The 17,992-nt window shown below is 51.9% G+C and overlaps 1 protein-coding gene across 1 annotated transcript; it reads right to left on the bottom strand.

Annotated features, from left to right (window-relative positions):
- Positions 1-4,833: 4,833 nt before the first annotated feature.
- PSMD3 (proteasome 26S subunit, non-ATPase 3) lies at positions 4,834-17,325 on the bottom strand. Its single transcript, XM_059670907.1, has 12 exons — positions 16,927-17,325; positions 14,514-14,704; positions 12,834-12,971; positions 11,076-11,212; positions 10,105-10,295; positions 9,832-9,935; positions 7,570-7,684; positions 7,354-7,473; positions 7,141-7,244; positions 6,746-6,901; positions 5,467-5,517; positions 4,834-5,297 (listed from the first exon to the last, which is right to left on the bottom strand). The coding sequence occupies exons 1-12, from the start codon at positions 17,141-17,143 to the stop codon at positions 5,220-5,222; spliced, it is 1,602 nt and encodes a 533-aa protein (XP_059526890.1). The 5' UTR covers positions 17,144-17,325; the 3' UTR covers positions 4,834-5,219.
- Positions 17,326-17,992: the final 667 nt, after the last annotated feature.

Below are 17,992 nucleotides of genomic sequence, written 5' to 3'. Positions count from 1 at the left end.
GGTGAGGTCATTTCTGGAACAGGGGTGCCCCCTGGTGGTCATAGCTGGCAGGGTCTTCACCTGCTGATCTGTTCACATCCTGCCTCGGGGCCCCTGTCCTGCGTGGAGCAGGCATCGGCTCCCCACCCCCACTTTCAGGTAGGCATTTTGCCACCATGCACTGATTGGAGCCACATCCATGGGGTCGGGGGCTGGGTTTAACAGCTGTAGAGGGCAGGGAATTCACAGGAACAAACCTGACCCCTAAAACCTCCAGAGAGTTCAGCCCGCCTCGGCCAGTGTGCAGAGTGAGCAGCACAGGCTATACATCGTCAAATTCCTCCCAATAAGCCTATTCGGCGGGAACGAGGACCCTTTCCCCTTTGACAGAAGACAAATCTGACCTCAGAGAGCTTAAGTGGCTTGCCAAGGAGCAGAACGCAGGTCTGCCCTGTGCCGAAGTCTTAAACTCTTAACCATCACGTCTGACCAGCGTTTGGTCTTCCTCACTCATGCCCTGGCCAGTGCTGGACCCAGACTTTTATTTTCACCTGCAGTCCAAGTGTATCAGATGTTTGGTTTGGAAAAATATGTGAATTCTAAGAAGGGTGGACAGAATGGTGGAAGGACTCCAGGTCATGATTAAAGAAAACAGGCTGTTGCATCTGGGGAAGAGGAGGGGCTGTTGTGTGGTCTCGGGGCCAGAAGGGGACCAGAAGTGGAGCCACAGCCAGTTTTCAGCTCCACAGAAGGAAAGTGCTGCCTAATGGTGTGAGATGTTGGAGGATGAGTGGGCTGCTTCCAGAGGAAGTGATCCCTCCCACAGGGAGAGAATCTGAATGCTGGCTGGCAATCATGTCAGCCCCCTTCTCTTACACTTTTGTCATTTCTTTTTTTTTTTTTAAGAAAAAAAAAAGATTTTTTATTGATTTCAAAGAGCGGGAGCGGGAGAGAGAGATAGAAACATCAATGATGAGAGAGAATCACTGATCACCTGCCTCCTGCACGCCTTCTACTGGGGGATGAGACCACAACCCAGGCATGTGCTCTAACTAGGAAGTGAACCGTGACCTCCTGGTTCATAGGTCGACGCTCAACCACTGAGCCATGCCGGCTGGGCTACACTTTTGTCATTTCATCCTATCAACCAAGAGGTAGGATGTGGATTATTCTTGTAGACAAGGGATGGCCTCGGAGAAGTGAAGGGCCTTGCCCAAGGTCACCGTCAAGGGAGGGTCAGACAGATTTGCTTCCCAAGCTCCTGTGGCTCCCATCACATCACCTTCCTGTCCAGATGGCTGTACTTCATGGATAATGGCTCAATCTAGACTTCTGCCCAACTCAGGGGAGAATAAAGACCAGGCAGAGGGGAGAGAGGCGAGAGCTTGTCACTGGCCACGGCTCAGGCTGAGCTAGACCAAAATGATTTTCTGGCAAAGGGTCTGGCTCCAGAGACCCCGAGTTATTCATCCTTCCAAATTCCCAAAGGCTTTCCCAGTGCCCAGAGCGGGCCAGCAACTTCCCCTCCTCATCCTTCCTGCTTTCCTCTGGCACTGGGTGTGGAGCATCCGTATACAGGCTCTGGAGTCACTCATTTATTGCAGACTTGGCCAGTGGGCCAAGATACGTACGTCCTGAGTTAAGAATGGGTTTTCCATTTTTAAATGATTGGGTAAAAAAAATCAAAATAATATTTCATAACATGTAAAATTGTATGAAATTCAAACCCCAGTGCTCATAGACAATGTATTTGCATATTGTTTATAGCCGCTTTCAAGAAGGGCGGAAGTGAGTAATTGTCACAGACCATATGGCTCACTAGCCTAAAAATGTACTATCTGGCCCTTTAAGAAAGCTTGCACGCTATGTATACGGTAACACGTGTGTAAGGAGACAGGCAGAGATGTTCTTTGCAGCGTGGCTTGTAATAGCAAACAGATGCTCACCAACGGGAATGGCTGAAGAAACGGTGGTCCATTCATACCACATATGCCTCCCTGCCGGCCCGACAATCTCCGAGAGGAAAGGAGTTTTATTCCATTGAGTTCTCAGTGCCTGGAACAGTGCTGGGCTCGTATCAATATGATCAGACCTCAAAACCAATACCGAGTGAAAAGAGCAAGTTACATTCATGCGATACATCATTTACAAAGATCTAAAGACTCAAAACAATACTATAAATATTTTATTGATTTTAGAGAGGAAGAGAGAGATAGAAACATCATCGATGAGAGAGAATCATGGATCGGCCGCCTCCTGCACGCCCCCCACTGGGGATCGAGCCTGCAACCCAGGAATGTGCCCTTGGCCGGAATCAACCCAGGACCCTTCAGTCTGCAGGCCGACGCGCTATCCACTGAGCCAAACTGGCTAGGGCAAAACAATACTATATTTTGTAGTAAAGGTGTAAAAACATTGCTAATACTTTTACTTGGATTAAAAACGACACAATAACAAAACGTTAACATTTATTAAATGCGGGTGGAAAGGACATGGGTGTGGAGAGCGGCTACAGCGTTTGGACAGCTTCTCAGACTAATGAGAGGGCGAAGCCACGCGCAAGTCCCAGCACAATGGCAGCCAAAGGCTATGGTTGTAAGCTTGACCGTATGGTCCGAACCTGTGGTCCCACGTGGCTGAGTGATGTGGGCTGCGGGAGGTGCAGGTAAACAAAGCTTGATCAGGTGCATGTAATCGAGTGGATTCGCAATCCTTGAGAACATTGTAAACAGCTTGACCACGCCCTTACTTTGCCTCGTGGAATCTGGCTATAAAATAAAGACTCGGCCTGCAGGGCGTGGCGCTATCTCTCCATCAGAGAGGGCAGCATCCCACTTACCCCCAGCTTTAATCTCTTGTCTGTCTTTTCTAACCCTTCACCGCTCCCCATTCCCCGAATCAGGTGGACCCATGGCCGGTTCACATGGGGATTTGTTATGTTATTCTTTGTATTTCTCTGTCGTTTTCCAATTAAAAAAACAAAACTGGAAGCTGGACAACACAGTGGCCTCTCCAACCATAAAAACGACCTGCTTCTCCAGGGAAAAAGCCAAGCTGATGGGGATGAATTACAAGACAGTTCCGGACAGTTGAGCAGACAAGGTGAGCAAGAACCAGGAAATCACGGCAAATGACTCCAAGTCTACCCTCTCCACACCGCTACCAAGTAAAGAAAGGGTCTGAGGCAGAGTTTAATTTCTAGAAACAGTTGCGAGGGTGGGCATCATCAGGAAGACTTGTAATTCCCATGAGACGTGCTAAGCAAGAGCCTCAGCAGCTGCGTCTGTCCTCTGTCCACACGTCCCCTCGTCAGACACTCAGAGAAAGTCACTCTCAGAGGTCAGGAAAGTGGTCGAGGGCCAGGACGGCCTCGTGGGGACAAAAGCTAACCAACCAGATGCTAGAGCCACAGACAGGCTGGGAGAAGGCAGCGCAGCCTGGCGGAAGGGAACCTGATCTTGGCATCTCGCCGGCAGTCACGTCCCACCTGAGCCTGTCCGGGCACCCGGCATCGGGAGGGACATGCCGGGCGCTCACCGTTAGTCCCCCGCCCCATTCCTCCTGGAAGGGAGTGGAAGGTCTGCTAGGTTTTCGAATTGGCCTGGAAGATGGGGAAAGGATTAGAATCCTTAAAATAAAAGTTTGGGCTCTGCCGGTATGTCTCAGTTGGAATGTCCTCCCAAGCATCACACGGCGACAGGTTCAGTTCCTGGTCAGGGGATATACTCAGGTTGTGGGTTCGATTCCTGGTAGGGGTGTGTGCCGGAGGCAACTGATCAATGTTTTTCTGTCTGTCTCTCTCTCAAAAAAAAAAAGTTTGGACAATGGAATAAAAACATCTTCCACAGAGACTTTGGGGGAAGTGCCATTTCACAAAGCAAACGTTTTTGAACTTTAGTACAGGGGGAGGTGGCAGCAGCATAAAGGAAATGGGCAATGCCAAAGCACTGTGACCAAGGCTGGGGGGGACCAGGAGCCAAAGCCAGGCGCCTACAAAATGCCTTTCATGGAAATTAGGGATATTGGGGGATGAAATTCCAAAGTTGGTGATGAATACAATGTCCCTTTTCCAACAAACAAGACTTTCTTGAACCCAGAGTGCCAGCCCCTGGGGAGGCCCTGGGAAGAGAAATGCCCCTGCTCTTAAGAAGTAACCAGTTGGGAAAGTCTCTCACCCCAACTCCCTTTTCAGGAATTATTTGGTTACGGAGTGGTCTGGAAGCCAGGGGGTTAAACGGCTGGGAAGCCCAGGGGATGTGTAGAGTATCCCTCCAGGAGTAGGGTGAGCAGCAGGAGAGGAATTCAGAAAACCCCAACGCATGTTCAGTTGACAGAACTTGGCAGGAGCAGTGTATGTGCAGCGATGACCCAGGGGCCAGCCATGGGAGTAACTCAGATGCCCCACAGGGAGCCCTGCTGTTGGCGGCTGAGACGGAGGCCCAGGCTGGCCATTCCCCACCATCTGCAGCTGGTAGAGGTGGACTGGGGACCACAGTGAGCCCCCTCCAGCCTCACCTCTGCTCTCAACCTGCGGTTGCCTAGAGGGAGACCCTCCTCTCCGCAAACCTCCCCTGAGAGTCAGACTCGCCTTCTCTTTGATTCCATTGAAGTCTAGATTCCTGTTAGAGCCAGGAGGTCACTGAATCGAATCCTGTCAGATGTGGGGAAGGAGCCTGAGAGGTTTAGGGATTTGCCCAATATTTTGTCTCTTCACCCTGCCCTTGCCTTCCTCATCTCCAGCTGTGGTCCTCAGATCACACCTGGGGCTAAGACCCCAAGACCAAGAAAAACCCTGTGCCTGTCAACAGTGCAGGTGTGAGAGCAAGCACAGTAATTAACTGATGCACAAAGAGCTTTGGAGAATTTTTTATTGTTTAAAAATCATAATTGAAGCTTCAAAAACATACAATCCAACCCACGTCCCAATTCAAGTCCTCTACTCCCTGGAGGAGAGCACAGGTCTTTTCCCTCCCACCTGATGCCCACACCACTAGCCAGGACCCTGCCCTGGGGAGGCCACCTGCCCGCCCTTGGCCCTCCGTGTGCTAAGTCACGGGCTGGGGAGGGGCCCTGGGGCGAGGTGGGGGTGACAGGCTCTCTACATCCCCCGACCCCGCCCCACAATACGCAGTCTGTGAGCTGTGTGTGGGGAAAGGGGCCAGTTCCCTGGGAAGGGGACCCCGAGGGGAAAAGATAAAGAGCCAGTCCCCACTCACCCCACCCCTCCCCAGCCCCCCAGCTCAAGGGAAGCTGTCGTCATCATCTTCTGCCATTTCCTTGGCAAACTCCAAATCCTGCTGCTCTCGCTCTCGTCGTTCCTGGGGAAGGAGATGGCGTGAGGGCTGTGCGGCCTCTCTCACTCCTCCAGACACACCCCCGGCCAGGAACTGCCCAAGCTTCACAGCTGCCCCAGACCTTCCAGAAACCCCTTTCCTTTCTGTAGGGCATCCTACCTCCCCGTCTTCCCCACAGCAGAGGGCAGCTTACCTCTGCAGACTCCAAGTCCTTGTTGTATGATTTGGGAGGAAACCTCATGGCCTGAAGCAGAGTAAAGAGAGGAGAGCAAGATGAAGTGGCGGCATTAACTTAACACACATTTATTGTGCTCCTTCTGTGTACCAGCACCAAGACACAGTAACACAGGCTATTTAGTCTCCAGGTTAGTACAGCGGGGGAGTCGGGCATGGGATGAATTACTGCAATACCATGTGGTCATGCTGAAAAGAGAATGAGGAGACTCTGGGGTATAAATGACTAACCTCTGGAACGGGCAGGCAGGGGAACGGCAGTGAGGAATGGGCTGGTTGTGGGAATGAAGGGAAAGCAGTCCGGACAGAGGATGCAATGTCCGGCCTGAGTTCAGTGGGGGTGCAGGGGGGGAGGAAAAGGGGATAGGGGCCCTGGCCGTTGTTGCTCAGTGGTTAGAGCGTCGGCCTGTACACAGAAGGGTAGTGGGTTTGCTTCCCAACAAGGGCATGTATCCGGGTTGCAGGTTCGATTCCCGGTCCTGGTCAGGGAGTGTGCAGGAGGCAACCAATTGGTGTGTCTCTCTCACATCCAAGTTTCTCTCTCTCTCCCCCCAACCCCTCCCTTCCACTCTTTCTAAAAAATCAATGGAAATGTATCCTCAGGTGAGGATTAACAAGAGGGAAAAAAAAGAAAAAGAGAGGGGCACAGGGAAAGGGGGGGGGGGGTAACGCTGTGTTGTGGAGCATGGCTTTTGCCCAACTGCAAGCAAGGCAAGTGATACTCCTGGCTTCCAGCGGGAGGGAGACCAGGAACAAACACGGAAGCCAACAGGCCAGGCGCCTCACTCAGTGCCGACACGGGCTAAGGGCTCACAGCCTTTGGGGACTAGATTCAGCCCCGCCTGCGCACAATCGGGACTTCACTAAGCGCCTTACGACGGTGATTTCATTTAATCCCATCAACCCCGTGAAGCAGGCAGGGCAGGTAATAGCTCACTATCAGCTTCACAGGGGGAGAAACAGAGTCCCACAGAAGGCAAATGACTCCAGTTTGGAGCCAAGTCTAGAACCCTGAACGGCGAGTCTCTGTCCTCCTTGGCAACTAGACCCCTTAAAAGCAACAGAAGGCGCTACGGCCCCACAAGCAAGTTCTTCGTCCCCGGAGGCCCCGTCCTCACAGGGACTTCACAGAGACGGCTGGGAACGGGGCCCCAAACCACACCATCTTCTCCGAGGCGCCCACATGTACTGGGTGCTGTGATGCTGCCAGCCGGCGCCTGCAGCCGAGCGCTCCTCACCTTGACAGACATGTTGTGGATGTCGAGGCAGAAGGAGATGCGCTGGTGGAAGGCGAGCTGGGGCTCCCGGGTGGAATAGATGTCGATCATCTCCTTGGACTGCACGTAGCCCTTCTCGTGGTTGATGCTGGCCTCAATGACGCCGTCCCGGATGGCCTGCGGCCCCAAAGCGAGGGAAGGTCACCAAAGAGCCCACCCATCCTCTCAGTCCCAGAACATCTTGTCCCATCTCTGACTTCCTTACACTCTCATACATTCACTCACATACACACTCTCCGGCAGCTTCCTGCAAGATGGCACGGCTCTACCCACGCCCCCCCCGGCCCATTTCCTCCCGCTCCCGTCCCCTGAAATGAGGCAGGAAGGTGACACCCGCGGCCCTGGACAAGCCCCACCTTGGCAACAATGAACTCGGCGTCCTCCGGGCTGTCCAGCTGCAGCTTCTGGGCGATGTCAGCCAGGGAGATTCGGGAGTAGGAGAGGCTGATCATGCGCACGCCTGGGGGGGAAAGGAGTGGTGGGCGGGCAGAGCAGACCCTTCACTGCCCGCGGACACCCACGGGGTTGTCCCTGTCCCTGGGTCCAGGCCCCTCCGCCCCGATGCTCACCTGTCTTAATGACGTTGTGCCGTAGCCGGATGATGAGGGTGTAGGTACCATCTGCTTGAAACTTCTCCCCAAACTGATCCAGGACCTGGTTGAACTTGGCGAGGTTTCCTGTCCTGACAGCTGCAGCGGGGAGAGGAGCAGGTCAGAGGAGGCAAAGGGACACACCCGAGGCCACAGGCCAGGGCTCTGAAGCTCTGGGAGGGGCACTGGCCTTACCTTGGGTCAGAAGGAAGTAGGGCATGAGTGAGCGCTTGAGAGACGGCTGGCGGAACTGCAGCCGGTCCGGGATCTCCCCCAGCAACAGCTCCACCACAATCAGAAGCTTGTGCACCTGGCAGAGTGTGACACGGGAACACAGTGGGCAGGGGTCCCCCCGGTGGAAGAGAATGAAATGGGGCTTCAATTCAGTCAGACAGCCTGGGAAAGGGGACAGCGGCACTGTGATTAGGCCACGGAGACAGGAGGACCCTGAGCCTGCGCTGGGCAGGGAGTCCAGGCTCCGCCTGTGGAGCCAGGCACTGGGAGCATCGGACCCTCTGACCACACTTGGCCCCGTGTCCTTCCATCCGGCCAGTCGGCACACACCCTGCTCTGAAGTGGCGATGCTCTAACCGCCCAGTACCTCGCATGCGACTATATTGGGAAATAGGCTTTGAAGAGGTAATTATGGTAAAATGAGGTCATATGAGTGGCCCCAACCCATATGACTGGTGCCCTTCTAAGAAGAGATAAGATACAGCCATGCACAGGGAAGACCATTCGAAGACGCTGGAAGAAGATGGCCACCTACAAGCAAAAGAAAGGCCCTCAGAGGAATCCAACCGCTGACCCCTGCCCTTGGACTTCTGGCCTCCAGGACTGTGAGGAAATACGTGTCTGCTGCTGAAGCCACCAGGCTGCGTTCCGTGGGAAGGCGGCCTGAGCAGCCTGAGACAGCAATGGACGCTGGTGAAGCATCCCGGGAGCAGCCTGTGGCTCTCACTATGGATGAGCAAGCTTCCAGAGTGTTCTGCCGTGGACTCCACGGTCACTTACAGCTAGCTTCTCTACTGTGCTCTTTACCCCATTCCTTCCCGTCTCTTCCAAGGCCCTGACCTTCCTGCTCAAGTTGGGAAGCTCCCCCAACTCTGCTTCTTTCCCTCAAGCAACCAGACCATCTCTCCCTGCTCCCTCACCAGCAGTCCACTGACCTCATTCCAGCTCTCTCTGCTCCTTCCTGCCACCCAGCTCCACCAAAGAAAACATGGAAACCTTATTCATCTATAGTGAAATCTGGCTTAAAAACACTGCTTTACCTTTCACCGTCTAGCCCCAGTATGTGGACACAGCCTCTATGTTCATCATTCATTTTTAGTGATTTTTACAAAGAACTTTAGTGTATGTCCAGTATTGTAAGCAATCTCACATTCTGCACATGTACTGTATGTGTCTGAAAAGCCATTCCTTTGAGAAAATTCTGCCCATCTTTCAAAACCCAGATCTTTAAGATCTCTTTAATTATTTGACCAAAGTCAAACCTTCCTTTCTATAAACTTCTGAACAGAAAACAACCGATTCTCCTGTCACACTAACCTAATCATTTTATTTTTTTAAATATTTTTATTGATTTCAGAGAGAAAGGGAGAGGGAGAGAGATAGAAACATCAATGATGAAAGAGAATCATTGATCAGCTGCCTCCTGCAGGCCCCCTACTGGGGATCGAGCCTGCAACCCAGGCATGTGCCCTTGATTAGAATCGAACCTGGGACCCCTTCAGTCCGCAGGCGGACGCTCTATCCACAGAGCCAAACCAGCTGGTGCTCATTGTGTGTTTTCAATCTGTTCTTTCAAGGGCACTAGGGCGTTGATAGTGTGTTAAGTGGGAGCAAAGGCTCATATGTAGTTGGGAAAGCGGAGTCCAAATTTGGCTACGAGGCCTCAAGCCTTTCTGAGTCGAAGTTCTTTATGTATCTCTTCCAGGGCAAATACCATTTCTTATCCTTCTTTTTTATTCCTCACAGTGTCCTAATACCAAGGCCAGCACTCAAATAAAATAAAACGAAAAGCAAACAACCCTTGGTGACTGACGGTTCTCGGAAGGGTGGGTGGGAGGGGGGGAGTGCAAGGCTTCTCCACCAGAATCAGCCACCCTTCTGATTTTCTGGGGTCCCTGGGCACAGGCGACACTGCTCCCAAATGGGCACCTAAGGGACCAGGGAAGAGCCAGCGTTTTCCCAACAATCCATGCCCGGACTGGAATGACCACAAGAAGTGCAAGGAATCGGGACACTGTGCCAATCTGCCAAGAGCACTCTGAACGTAAACTGCCAGAGGTGCAGGTGGCATCTGCTGAATGTGCCCCGAACAATGTTGGGCACAGGCATCCGATGCAACCTCTGGGATAATGAGACTAAGGAGCCTTCCCTGGCCCCCACACAGGGAAGCAGAACTAAGTTATCAGAAGAGCAAGTAGCAAAGGGATGAGAACTGCTGCTCACGGTCTGTTTGAAGCCGACAGCTGTGTGCTGAGGGGCCTTGCGAAGGGCATTGGTCATAGTTCTCCGGGCCTCTGAGTATTCCAACTGGATGGCTTTGATCCGCCCTGGGTGTGAGAAGAGAAGAGCGGGTCAAGAGAATGGCACCATCCAAGCCCCCTTGCAAACCAGAGTGCCAAATGGGTCTCTCTGCACCCAGTGCACCAAATTTTTAGAAAATTGGCACCAAGTAAGCCCGAGGCACCTCCTGGCTTGGGGGTTGGGCCCCCTGCTCACCTGTGTAGTAGAGGTACCTCGCCCACTCATTGTTGTTGGCCTGCTCAGGGAACACGGACTTGGACACCAGCTTCTCAGCCTGGTCGTACAAGCTGTAGTGCAGGTAGTTCCGCAGCAGGAGGTTCAGCAGGGTGGCCTGTCCGTCTGGGTCATGTCGCAGGGTGGCTGTCCGGAGCCGAGCGTGCAAGAAGCTGCAAGAGGAAACGAAAAACAATGTCAAAGGTCTCTTCAGGCTGCTTTCGACCTTCCTATTCTTTCTCCATTCCTAAGAACGTGATACAAATTGTTTTTCTGATTATCCACAGAATATTTAATGAACTATTCTCGGTCCACAGGAAGGACAGAACTCTGCTCTCAGGGAGTCTGCATTCTAGTGGAGGAGACAGAAAATGGTCATGATGAACAAGCGTATTATGCTGCATGGAGAAATCAGGGTAAGTGCAATGCAGAAGGTGGGGAGGATGGGGCTATGATTTTAATATGTTTTTATCGATTTCAGAGAGGAAGGGAGAGGGAGAAAGAGAGAGAAACACCATCGGCTGCCTCCTGCACACCCTCCCTGGGGATCAAGCCTGCAACCCGGCATGTGCCCTGACGGGAAATCAAACCAGGACCTCCTGGTTCATAGGTCGACCACTGAGCCACGCCGAAGGGCACCGCTGCAGGTTTTAGAGGAGTGAAATGTTTTCTAACCTGTCATCTACTCTTTAGCTACCAATCAGACCTCCCTTGATGTGGGGTGAAGGGAAGAGACTGGAAGGACAGTTCCTAACCAGCCGTGGTCATCTCTGTTTCTTCCTCTAATATCAGTCTCTCTCTGAACTCCTATATGGCAGGGCATGTGAAGGGCATGTGAACCACCACCCCCACTTCCTGCTGGGCACTTTACATCTACCAAGTCACAGCTCCGTGGGAGCGATGGACCACATCTCCGAACTAAGGGCCAAGACCGAGACCCGTGGCCACTGTACCTGCGCACCACATCCAGCTTGTCCAGAAACTCATAGACCCGGGCGTGGTAATAGTAACACTTTGCAGCCAAAAGGTCCAGGGCCCGGCGGTTCTGAGTGCTGATCTTCTGCATCAGATCATCAGAGATCTTCTGTGCCTGGAGAGGCAGCCGAAAGAGAATCAGTTCCTCAAAAAGTTAAACATGGAGCCATCATAGGAGCCAGTGAGTAATTTCCCTCCTAGGCATATATATCCAAGAGGGCTGGAAACATTTGTTCACATAAAAACTTGTACACAATGTTCATAGCAGCATTATTAATACCAAAAAGGGGAAATAACCCAAGTGTCCACACTCGATGAATAGATAAACCAAGTGTGCTATATCCATACACATTATTCAGCCTTAAAGATGGAGTACAGATACATGCTACAACATGGATAAACCTAGACAACATGATGCTAAGTGAAAGAAGCCAGACACTCTTATGGAAAATCCATGAGACAGATCAGTGCTTGTCAGAGCCTGGGGTGAGGGGAATGACTACTAATGTTGGGGTGATTCAACTGTTCTGGAGTTAGTGATGATGGCTGCACAATATTGTGACTATACCAAAAAGAGCACACCAAATTGTACTCTTTAAAGGAGATGAATTACATCTAAAAAACAACCAGTTGCAAGGAAAGGAAAAAAACCAGGGAATTGAGGAGTGGGACCTATCATTTCATTTTCCTTTTTTAAAATCTCACCTAAGGATATTTCCCCCCATTGATTTCAGAGAGGGTGAAAGGAAGGGAGGGAGGGAGAAAGGAGAAGAGAGAGAGAAACATCAATTGTTTGCCTCCCACCCCCAACCTGACCAGGGCCAGGGATTGAACCTGCAACCCAGGCATGTGCCCTGACCAGAATCAAACCTGCGACCTTCTGGTGCATAGGACGAGGCTCTAACCCACTGAGCCATACCGGCGGGCTGGACCTGTCATTTTTTGCGTGTGCTCTTGGGACAGTGGCTATGACTGACAAAGAAGCTGGTCCCAAGTGGAGGAAGTGGTGACATGTAATGTAATATCCAAAATGGAGTTGTTCAGACCCATAATAAGAGGCTACCTGCCCAAGCCAGTGTGGCTCAACTGGCTGCAGCAGCATCCTGTGCATGGAAAGGGTGCTGGTTTAATTCCCGGTCAGGGCACATACCTAGATTGCAGGCTCGATTCCCAGTGGGGGGCATGCAGGAGGGAGCCGACTGATGTTTTTATCTTATGATGTTTCTCTCTCTCTCTCTCCCCCTCTCTCTGAAATCAATAAAAACATATTTAAAAATAAAAAATTTAAGAAAAGCGTGAAAGCTTACTATGTACAGATTGTGCTAATTATTTATGATTATTTTACTTAATACCAACAATCTTGTAAATTAGGCATTGTTTTCCCCTTTCCCCACTTTACATACAACTAAGGGAAATTAATTTGCGTTAAGGTACAGCTGGGATTTGAACACAGGTCTTTCTGTCTCCAAATCTCCTACTTTTCCCCAAAGAACCCACTAGACTGGTATTGTGCCATGGCCAGGTACACAGAATGACCATTGCCAGCCCTTTGCTTGGTGCCCGAGCAGGAGTTGTGGGGTCTCCCTGACTGTGGGGTTAGGTGCATCCCCACGGGGGAGAGCCTGGGGGATGGTGGATAACCCAGGGACTATCTCCTTTTTTCACTGGAGACGATCTCTCCCGCAAAGCCCTGGCACTGCCGGGGCCACGTGGATCGCTCTCTCTGAAATCAGTACCTCCTTGTAGCGCTTGCTGTTCATCAGGAAGATGACCACGAGGAGCTGCAGGTAGGCCTCCACTTCCGGCAGGAGGGGCACCGAGGCAGCTTTTCCTGTCCGGGGACGGAACTGGAAATCCACCTCCGTGTCCATGGGCTAGGAGAGGACAGGCGTCACCGTGGGAAAGCTCAGTCACATCAGTCAACCAAACATGTATTAAGCGCTCACTATGTATTCAATTGAATGCCTAATACAGGCCAAGATTTTCCCAGGTGCTGGGGATAAAACATTAAAGATGACAGTCTCTTTCTAAAGGGAGTCAGGAGGATGGCAATACAATACATTAGAAAAGAGGGTTACAGGAGTGTAACAATTTTACAGAACGCAATGGGGACAGAAAGGATGATGCAGGACCTCCCATAGAACCAACAATCTTGGTGGCAAGTAAACCACCACACCTGGAACTACTACAAATTCTATCAGTCAGGGTTTAATAAAGTGACATAATTTAAGAGATGAGAGCAATAATAATGAGACAAAAAAATTTTGTGTGTGCGTGTGTGGAAACAAAAGAAATTTTGGGGAAATGTACTTATACATGGTACTTATTTTCAGATTTAGTCACCAAAACTGGAATAATATGAACAGATCAAAAAGTGACCATGTTGGGTGAATTTAGGGATATAAGGTTAAAAAACTTCCAGGTGGCCTGGGGGGTTTTTCCCCTTTCCCTGACAATAGATTCTTCATCATTCTGCTTCAAGGAATTTTCTGAGCTTTCACGTCTATGGAACAGACTGTAAGTATACAGGATTTTAGGTGGCTGAAGGTCAATGATGTTTTAGGGCAGCGGTTCTCAACCTGTGGGTCGTGACCCTTTGGGGATCAAATGATCCTTTCACAGGGGTCGCCTAAGACCATCAGAAAACACATATATAATTACATATTGTTTTTGTGATTAATCACGATGCTTTAATTATGTTCAATTTGTAACAATGAAATTGGGGGTCACCACAACATGAGCAACTGTATTAAAGGGTCGCGGCATTGGGAAGGTTGAGAACCACTGTTTTAGGGAGATGCAGGTGGCTGAAGGGTCAGGACCTGGACTGTGTGCCATGAATAATCAGGGCGATTTCACAATCAGAAAGGAAAAGGAGAGGCCTCTCCGGCACAGAGACCACCACCATCGAACTTCCTTCCTCAGCATTCGCTGTGTGCCAGGCACCACTCTCAGCGTTTACCCATACTCCTCCCCGGCCACTGCCCCCAGAATCTGACCATCACATTCAACAAATGAAGAAAACGAGACACAAGGAGGTTAGTTACTTGCTCAAGTCCCACAGGTGCCAAATGGTAGAGGTGGGATTCAAACTGAACTCCACCTCCAAACCCTGTGCCCCTGACCCCCCTTCACCCGCCCCCCATAGTGAGCCTCAGAGGCGGAGAGGTGGTGGCACCTTCTCCTCGGACAACGGAGACGCCCTCCGAATGGAGGAGAGGTCTGTGTTGGGGGCAGCAGGAAATGAGTTTGGAGGACGGTTCCTGATTCCAGCTCCCGTCCCTGACTCGGAAGGATGACACTCCCGGGCAGAAGGACGGTGCCCTGGGCCATGGGTATAAAATGGGTGCTTTGCTTCATTTCTCTGCGGCAGCAGGTGACAAGACAGAGCTTCAGGACGCGCCTGACTCACTCACCTCTTCCAGAAAGGGCAGCAGGAAGTCGCGAGTGGCACTGTTTGAGGTGAAGAAGCCATGCACGGCCTTGTACAGGACATAGTGGTTGAGGCGGCGCGATGTGGAAGGCAGCATCCGCAGGGCCCTCAGCACGTAGCGAGGCTCCTTGCCGGAAACGGCCTTCTCCAGCTGTTTCACATGCTCCTTGATGTCTGTGAAGGACCAGGGGAAAGATGTTACTTCCAGCTCTTTCTATCCCTCCCTACCCCACCCCACTCCAGGCAAACAGTTCTAGGGAGCCTCTTACAAAAGGGCAGAATATGGCCAATCACCTCTTTTGCCCTAATAGGGTTCAGCAATACTTATGGATGCCATACGGGGATTTTAAAACATCACCAGGTGCCAAAGAAAAATAAAGCTGGGGTGGGGGAAGGGGTAGAGAGAGGAGGAAAAAGCAATGATGAGAAACAAAACCAACCCATGGATATTTATCAGATCTCTAAATAAGAGAAGACTTTCTAAATGTAAACAGTGGGAGAAATCACACACACACAAAACTGATGAATTCGATTTCAACACAAGAAAAATATCTGCAACAAATGTGACCAAAGATGCTTATTCTTGTTCTACAAAGACCTTGCATAAACGATTAAGGTAACCATGGGGCGAACAGGACATTTCTGCCGGTATAACGTAAACCAATACGTTTTTCTGGAGAATGCCTCTCCAAAACCTTAAAAACATTTACCCTTTCGACTCAGGCATATTGATTCTAAACTGAAGAAGAAATTAGAAAGGTAGATTAAAAACTTGGGCAAAAGATGATTGCTGCATAGCTATTTATAAAAATAAGAAACTGGACACACTTCAACGTCCAATAAGGAAATGCAAGCAACTAGCAGTTTCATCACCTCTGCATGCTTAGCACGGGGTGCTGGGCCACATCCATCCTATGATATAAGGATAACAGCTGATATTTACGGAGGGTTCACTACGCGTTCGTCGTGTGCTAGGCGCGGTTCCAAGCATCTTCATTTTCACAACAACCCAATCAAGTAGATACTCTTACTCTCAGGTAAAGAAACTTAAGTTTTGAACTTGTATTCTTAGCCACTATATCAGGTAGTCAGTACATGTTTCTGGAATACGTACACTGAATGCTAATGCCGGTGGGTGTGTTAAATAAAAGCACACCAGGTCACCTTATTAATTTATGCCTGTTCCAAACTATACATATAACTCGATCTCAATTATAGGAGAGCAGCTGAAAAACTCACAGGAAAAAATGTTAATCATGGTCGGTCCCCCTCCTCCCCCCGCTACACTTCAGACTTCTCATATTTTCCAAAATTTCTACAATGAACACGAATCTATACTAATAAAAGGGTAATATGCTAATTGGACTGGGAGACCTTCTGGACATAGCCATGGTGCTGAGGCCGAGGCAGAGGCAGTTGGGGCGATCAGGACAGGAGGGGAGGGCAGTTGGGGGCAAGCAGGCCTACAGGCAGAGTGGTTAGGGGCGATCTGGCAGGCAGGCAGGTGAGTGGTTAGGAGCCAGCGGTCCAGATTGCGAGAGGGATGTCCGACTGCCTTTTGTGGGATCGCGCCTAAACTGGCAGTCGGACATCCCCGGGGAGGTCCCAGATTGGAGAGGGTGCAGGCCGGGCTGAGGGACCCCCCCACCCGAATTCGTGCACTGGGCCAATAGTTACTTTATAGTAAGAAAGTGAAGTATTTGTCACAAACATGAACATACTCAGTAGGTAATGCCAAGGCAGCACCTTTGCTACTGGCTATCATTATTTCAGGTAAAAAGTTCGTTATTAGATGCTAAGCCCATTAGAGTGGGAGCTGATGGTCAGCACCCTCTCCCCCTCCGAACACCAGCCAGAAGCAAAACTGCGCTCACTTCCGTGTGTCTGAGCTAGTGTCTCATGCACTTTAGAGAGAAAACCCAAGACATCGTCCAGTCCCACTTGATCCGAAACTGGGGAAAGAGCAACAGGCTCGGAGGGAGAGGGTGAAATGTGGACGCGGAGGAACCAGAGGACGTGGAGGGGGTGGGGGCCAGCGTTCCGCGTCTTCCTGACCCCTTTACACACACAAATACAAACAATGGTTCTAGAGGGTCAGTCGTAGACCCCGGCGCGACAGAGTCGGGATGTAAACGCGAGTTGGAGGGAGGACCGAGGAGTCCACACACCCAGGGAGACCCGTCCTAGGTGCAGTCCCGGGCGGGTGGAGGTGTGTGGCGAGGGAGGAGTCCTGAGCCCGGAGTAGCTGGGGCTGGGGCTGGGAGAGTCGGGGCAGTGGGGACGGGAAATCTGGGGGGTCGGGGGGAGCGATCCTTAGGAACCAGGGGTGGTGGAGGCTGCGCTGGGGTCCCAAGGAGAAGCTGATCCTGGCACGTCCCCGGCCCAGACTTTCGTACCCTCCAAGGTGATGGTGTCCAGCTCCCGCTGGGAGTGCTCAGCCGCCGTCGCCGTCTTCCCGTCAGCCTCCCCCGTTGCCCCGCTACCCGCCGTCGCCTCCTCTTTCATCTCCACATCCTGGGGGGTCGGGGGTACCGGCGGTTCCTGTTCCCCTCCGCCCGGCGGCGGCTTCGCCTTGTCCGCGCCGCGGCGCCGCGCGGAGCCCTCCTGCTTCATGGCACACGGGGTCGCGGCCTAGTCCGGGGACTGAGGCCGGGGCCTCGCGTGAATCCCCGCAGCAGAGAGCAGGAACCAAGTCGGGCCTGCACCCGAGCGCGGGATCGCTACGGGCCGCACGATGACGGAGCAGCAGCACAGCCTTTCCCAGCGCGGAGCCTGCTGGGAGACGCCAGGCCCACTGGGCCGAAGGCCGAGTCAACAAAGGGGAAAGAAATCAACAGCCGAGCGCAGGATGGGGGCGGATCTTCGAGGGCGCGGAGGGGAGGAGCCTGTTTGGGTTTGTGGCGCTTGCTTGGCAGTATTTAAATGTTGATTTTCTTCTGTCTTCCTCCGGAGTGCATTTCTGTGCTTGTCCACGAGGGGTCCCCACAGGCTCCAAACTGGGTTTCATCGGATTCGGCGCCTCAACGAGCGCGGAGTGCGGAGGCCCCGCCGGAGCTCGGTGCGTGATGACGTCACGAGGAGCCGGGCGGGTTCCTGCCCAAACTCTCTCTGTTTGCCCGCTGCTGAGTCGCCTTCCAGACCCACGAGGCTCACGTTCAACGGCTGCCCAGTGCGTCCCGCGCGAGGGAAGAAAAGCTGCGAACGAGGGAGGTGGAGCTAGGCTGTTGGGCTTAAAATAAAACCGAACCATGGGATCCAGCCTTCCTTATCAGGTTTTTAGCTAACGCTGAAAATGAGGCATAAAACCCCTGCAGCCTGGGAGGGAGGGTGGGGGTAGAGCGCGTTTGCGTACAGTCACTCCAGGGTAATGAAGTGTCGGGGTCCACTCTGTATGGCCCGGGGCTAGTGCATTGCGGGGTGGCCTGGTAACGCATAGCTGCAGAATGCAGTCTGCTGGAGGCT

The sequence above is a fragment of the Myotis daubentonii genome, chromosome 16 (genome assembly GCF_963259705.1).
Source record: "Myotis daubentonii chromosome 16, mMyoDau2.1, whole genome shotgun sequence".
Taxonomy (NCBI): Eukaryota; Metazoa; Chordata; class Mammalia; order Chiroptera; family Vespertilionidae; genus Myotis; species Myotis daubentonii.
Note: the sequence above shows the minus strand (reverse complement) of the source record. Positions and strands in the feature narration are given on the sequence as shown.

Excerpts from the sequence above, each read along its gene's own strand:
- PSMD3 (XM_059670907.1), bottom strand. The coding sequence starts at position 17,143 with ATGAAGCAGGAGGGCTCCGCGCGGCGCCGCGGCGCGGACAAGGCGAAG. Across the intron at positions 11,213-12,833 it reads ACAGCAAGCGCTACAAGGAG|GCACAGAAGATCTCTGATGA; the intron begins GTACTGATTTCA and ends CTGCCTCTCCAG. Across the intron at positions 10,296-11,075 it reads AAGCTGGATGTGGTGCGCAG|CTTCTTGCACGCTCGGCTCC; the intron begins GTACAGTGGCCA and ends TTCCTCTTGCAG.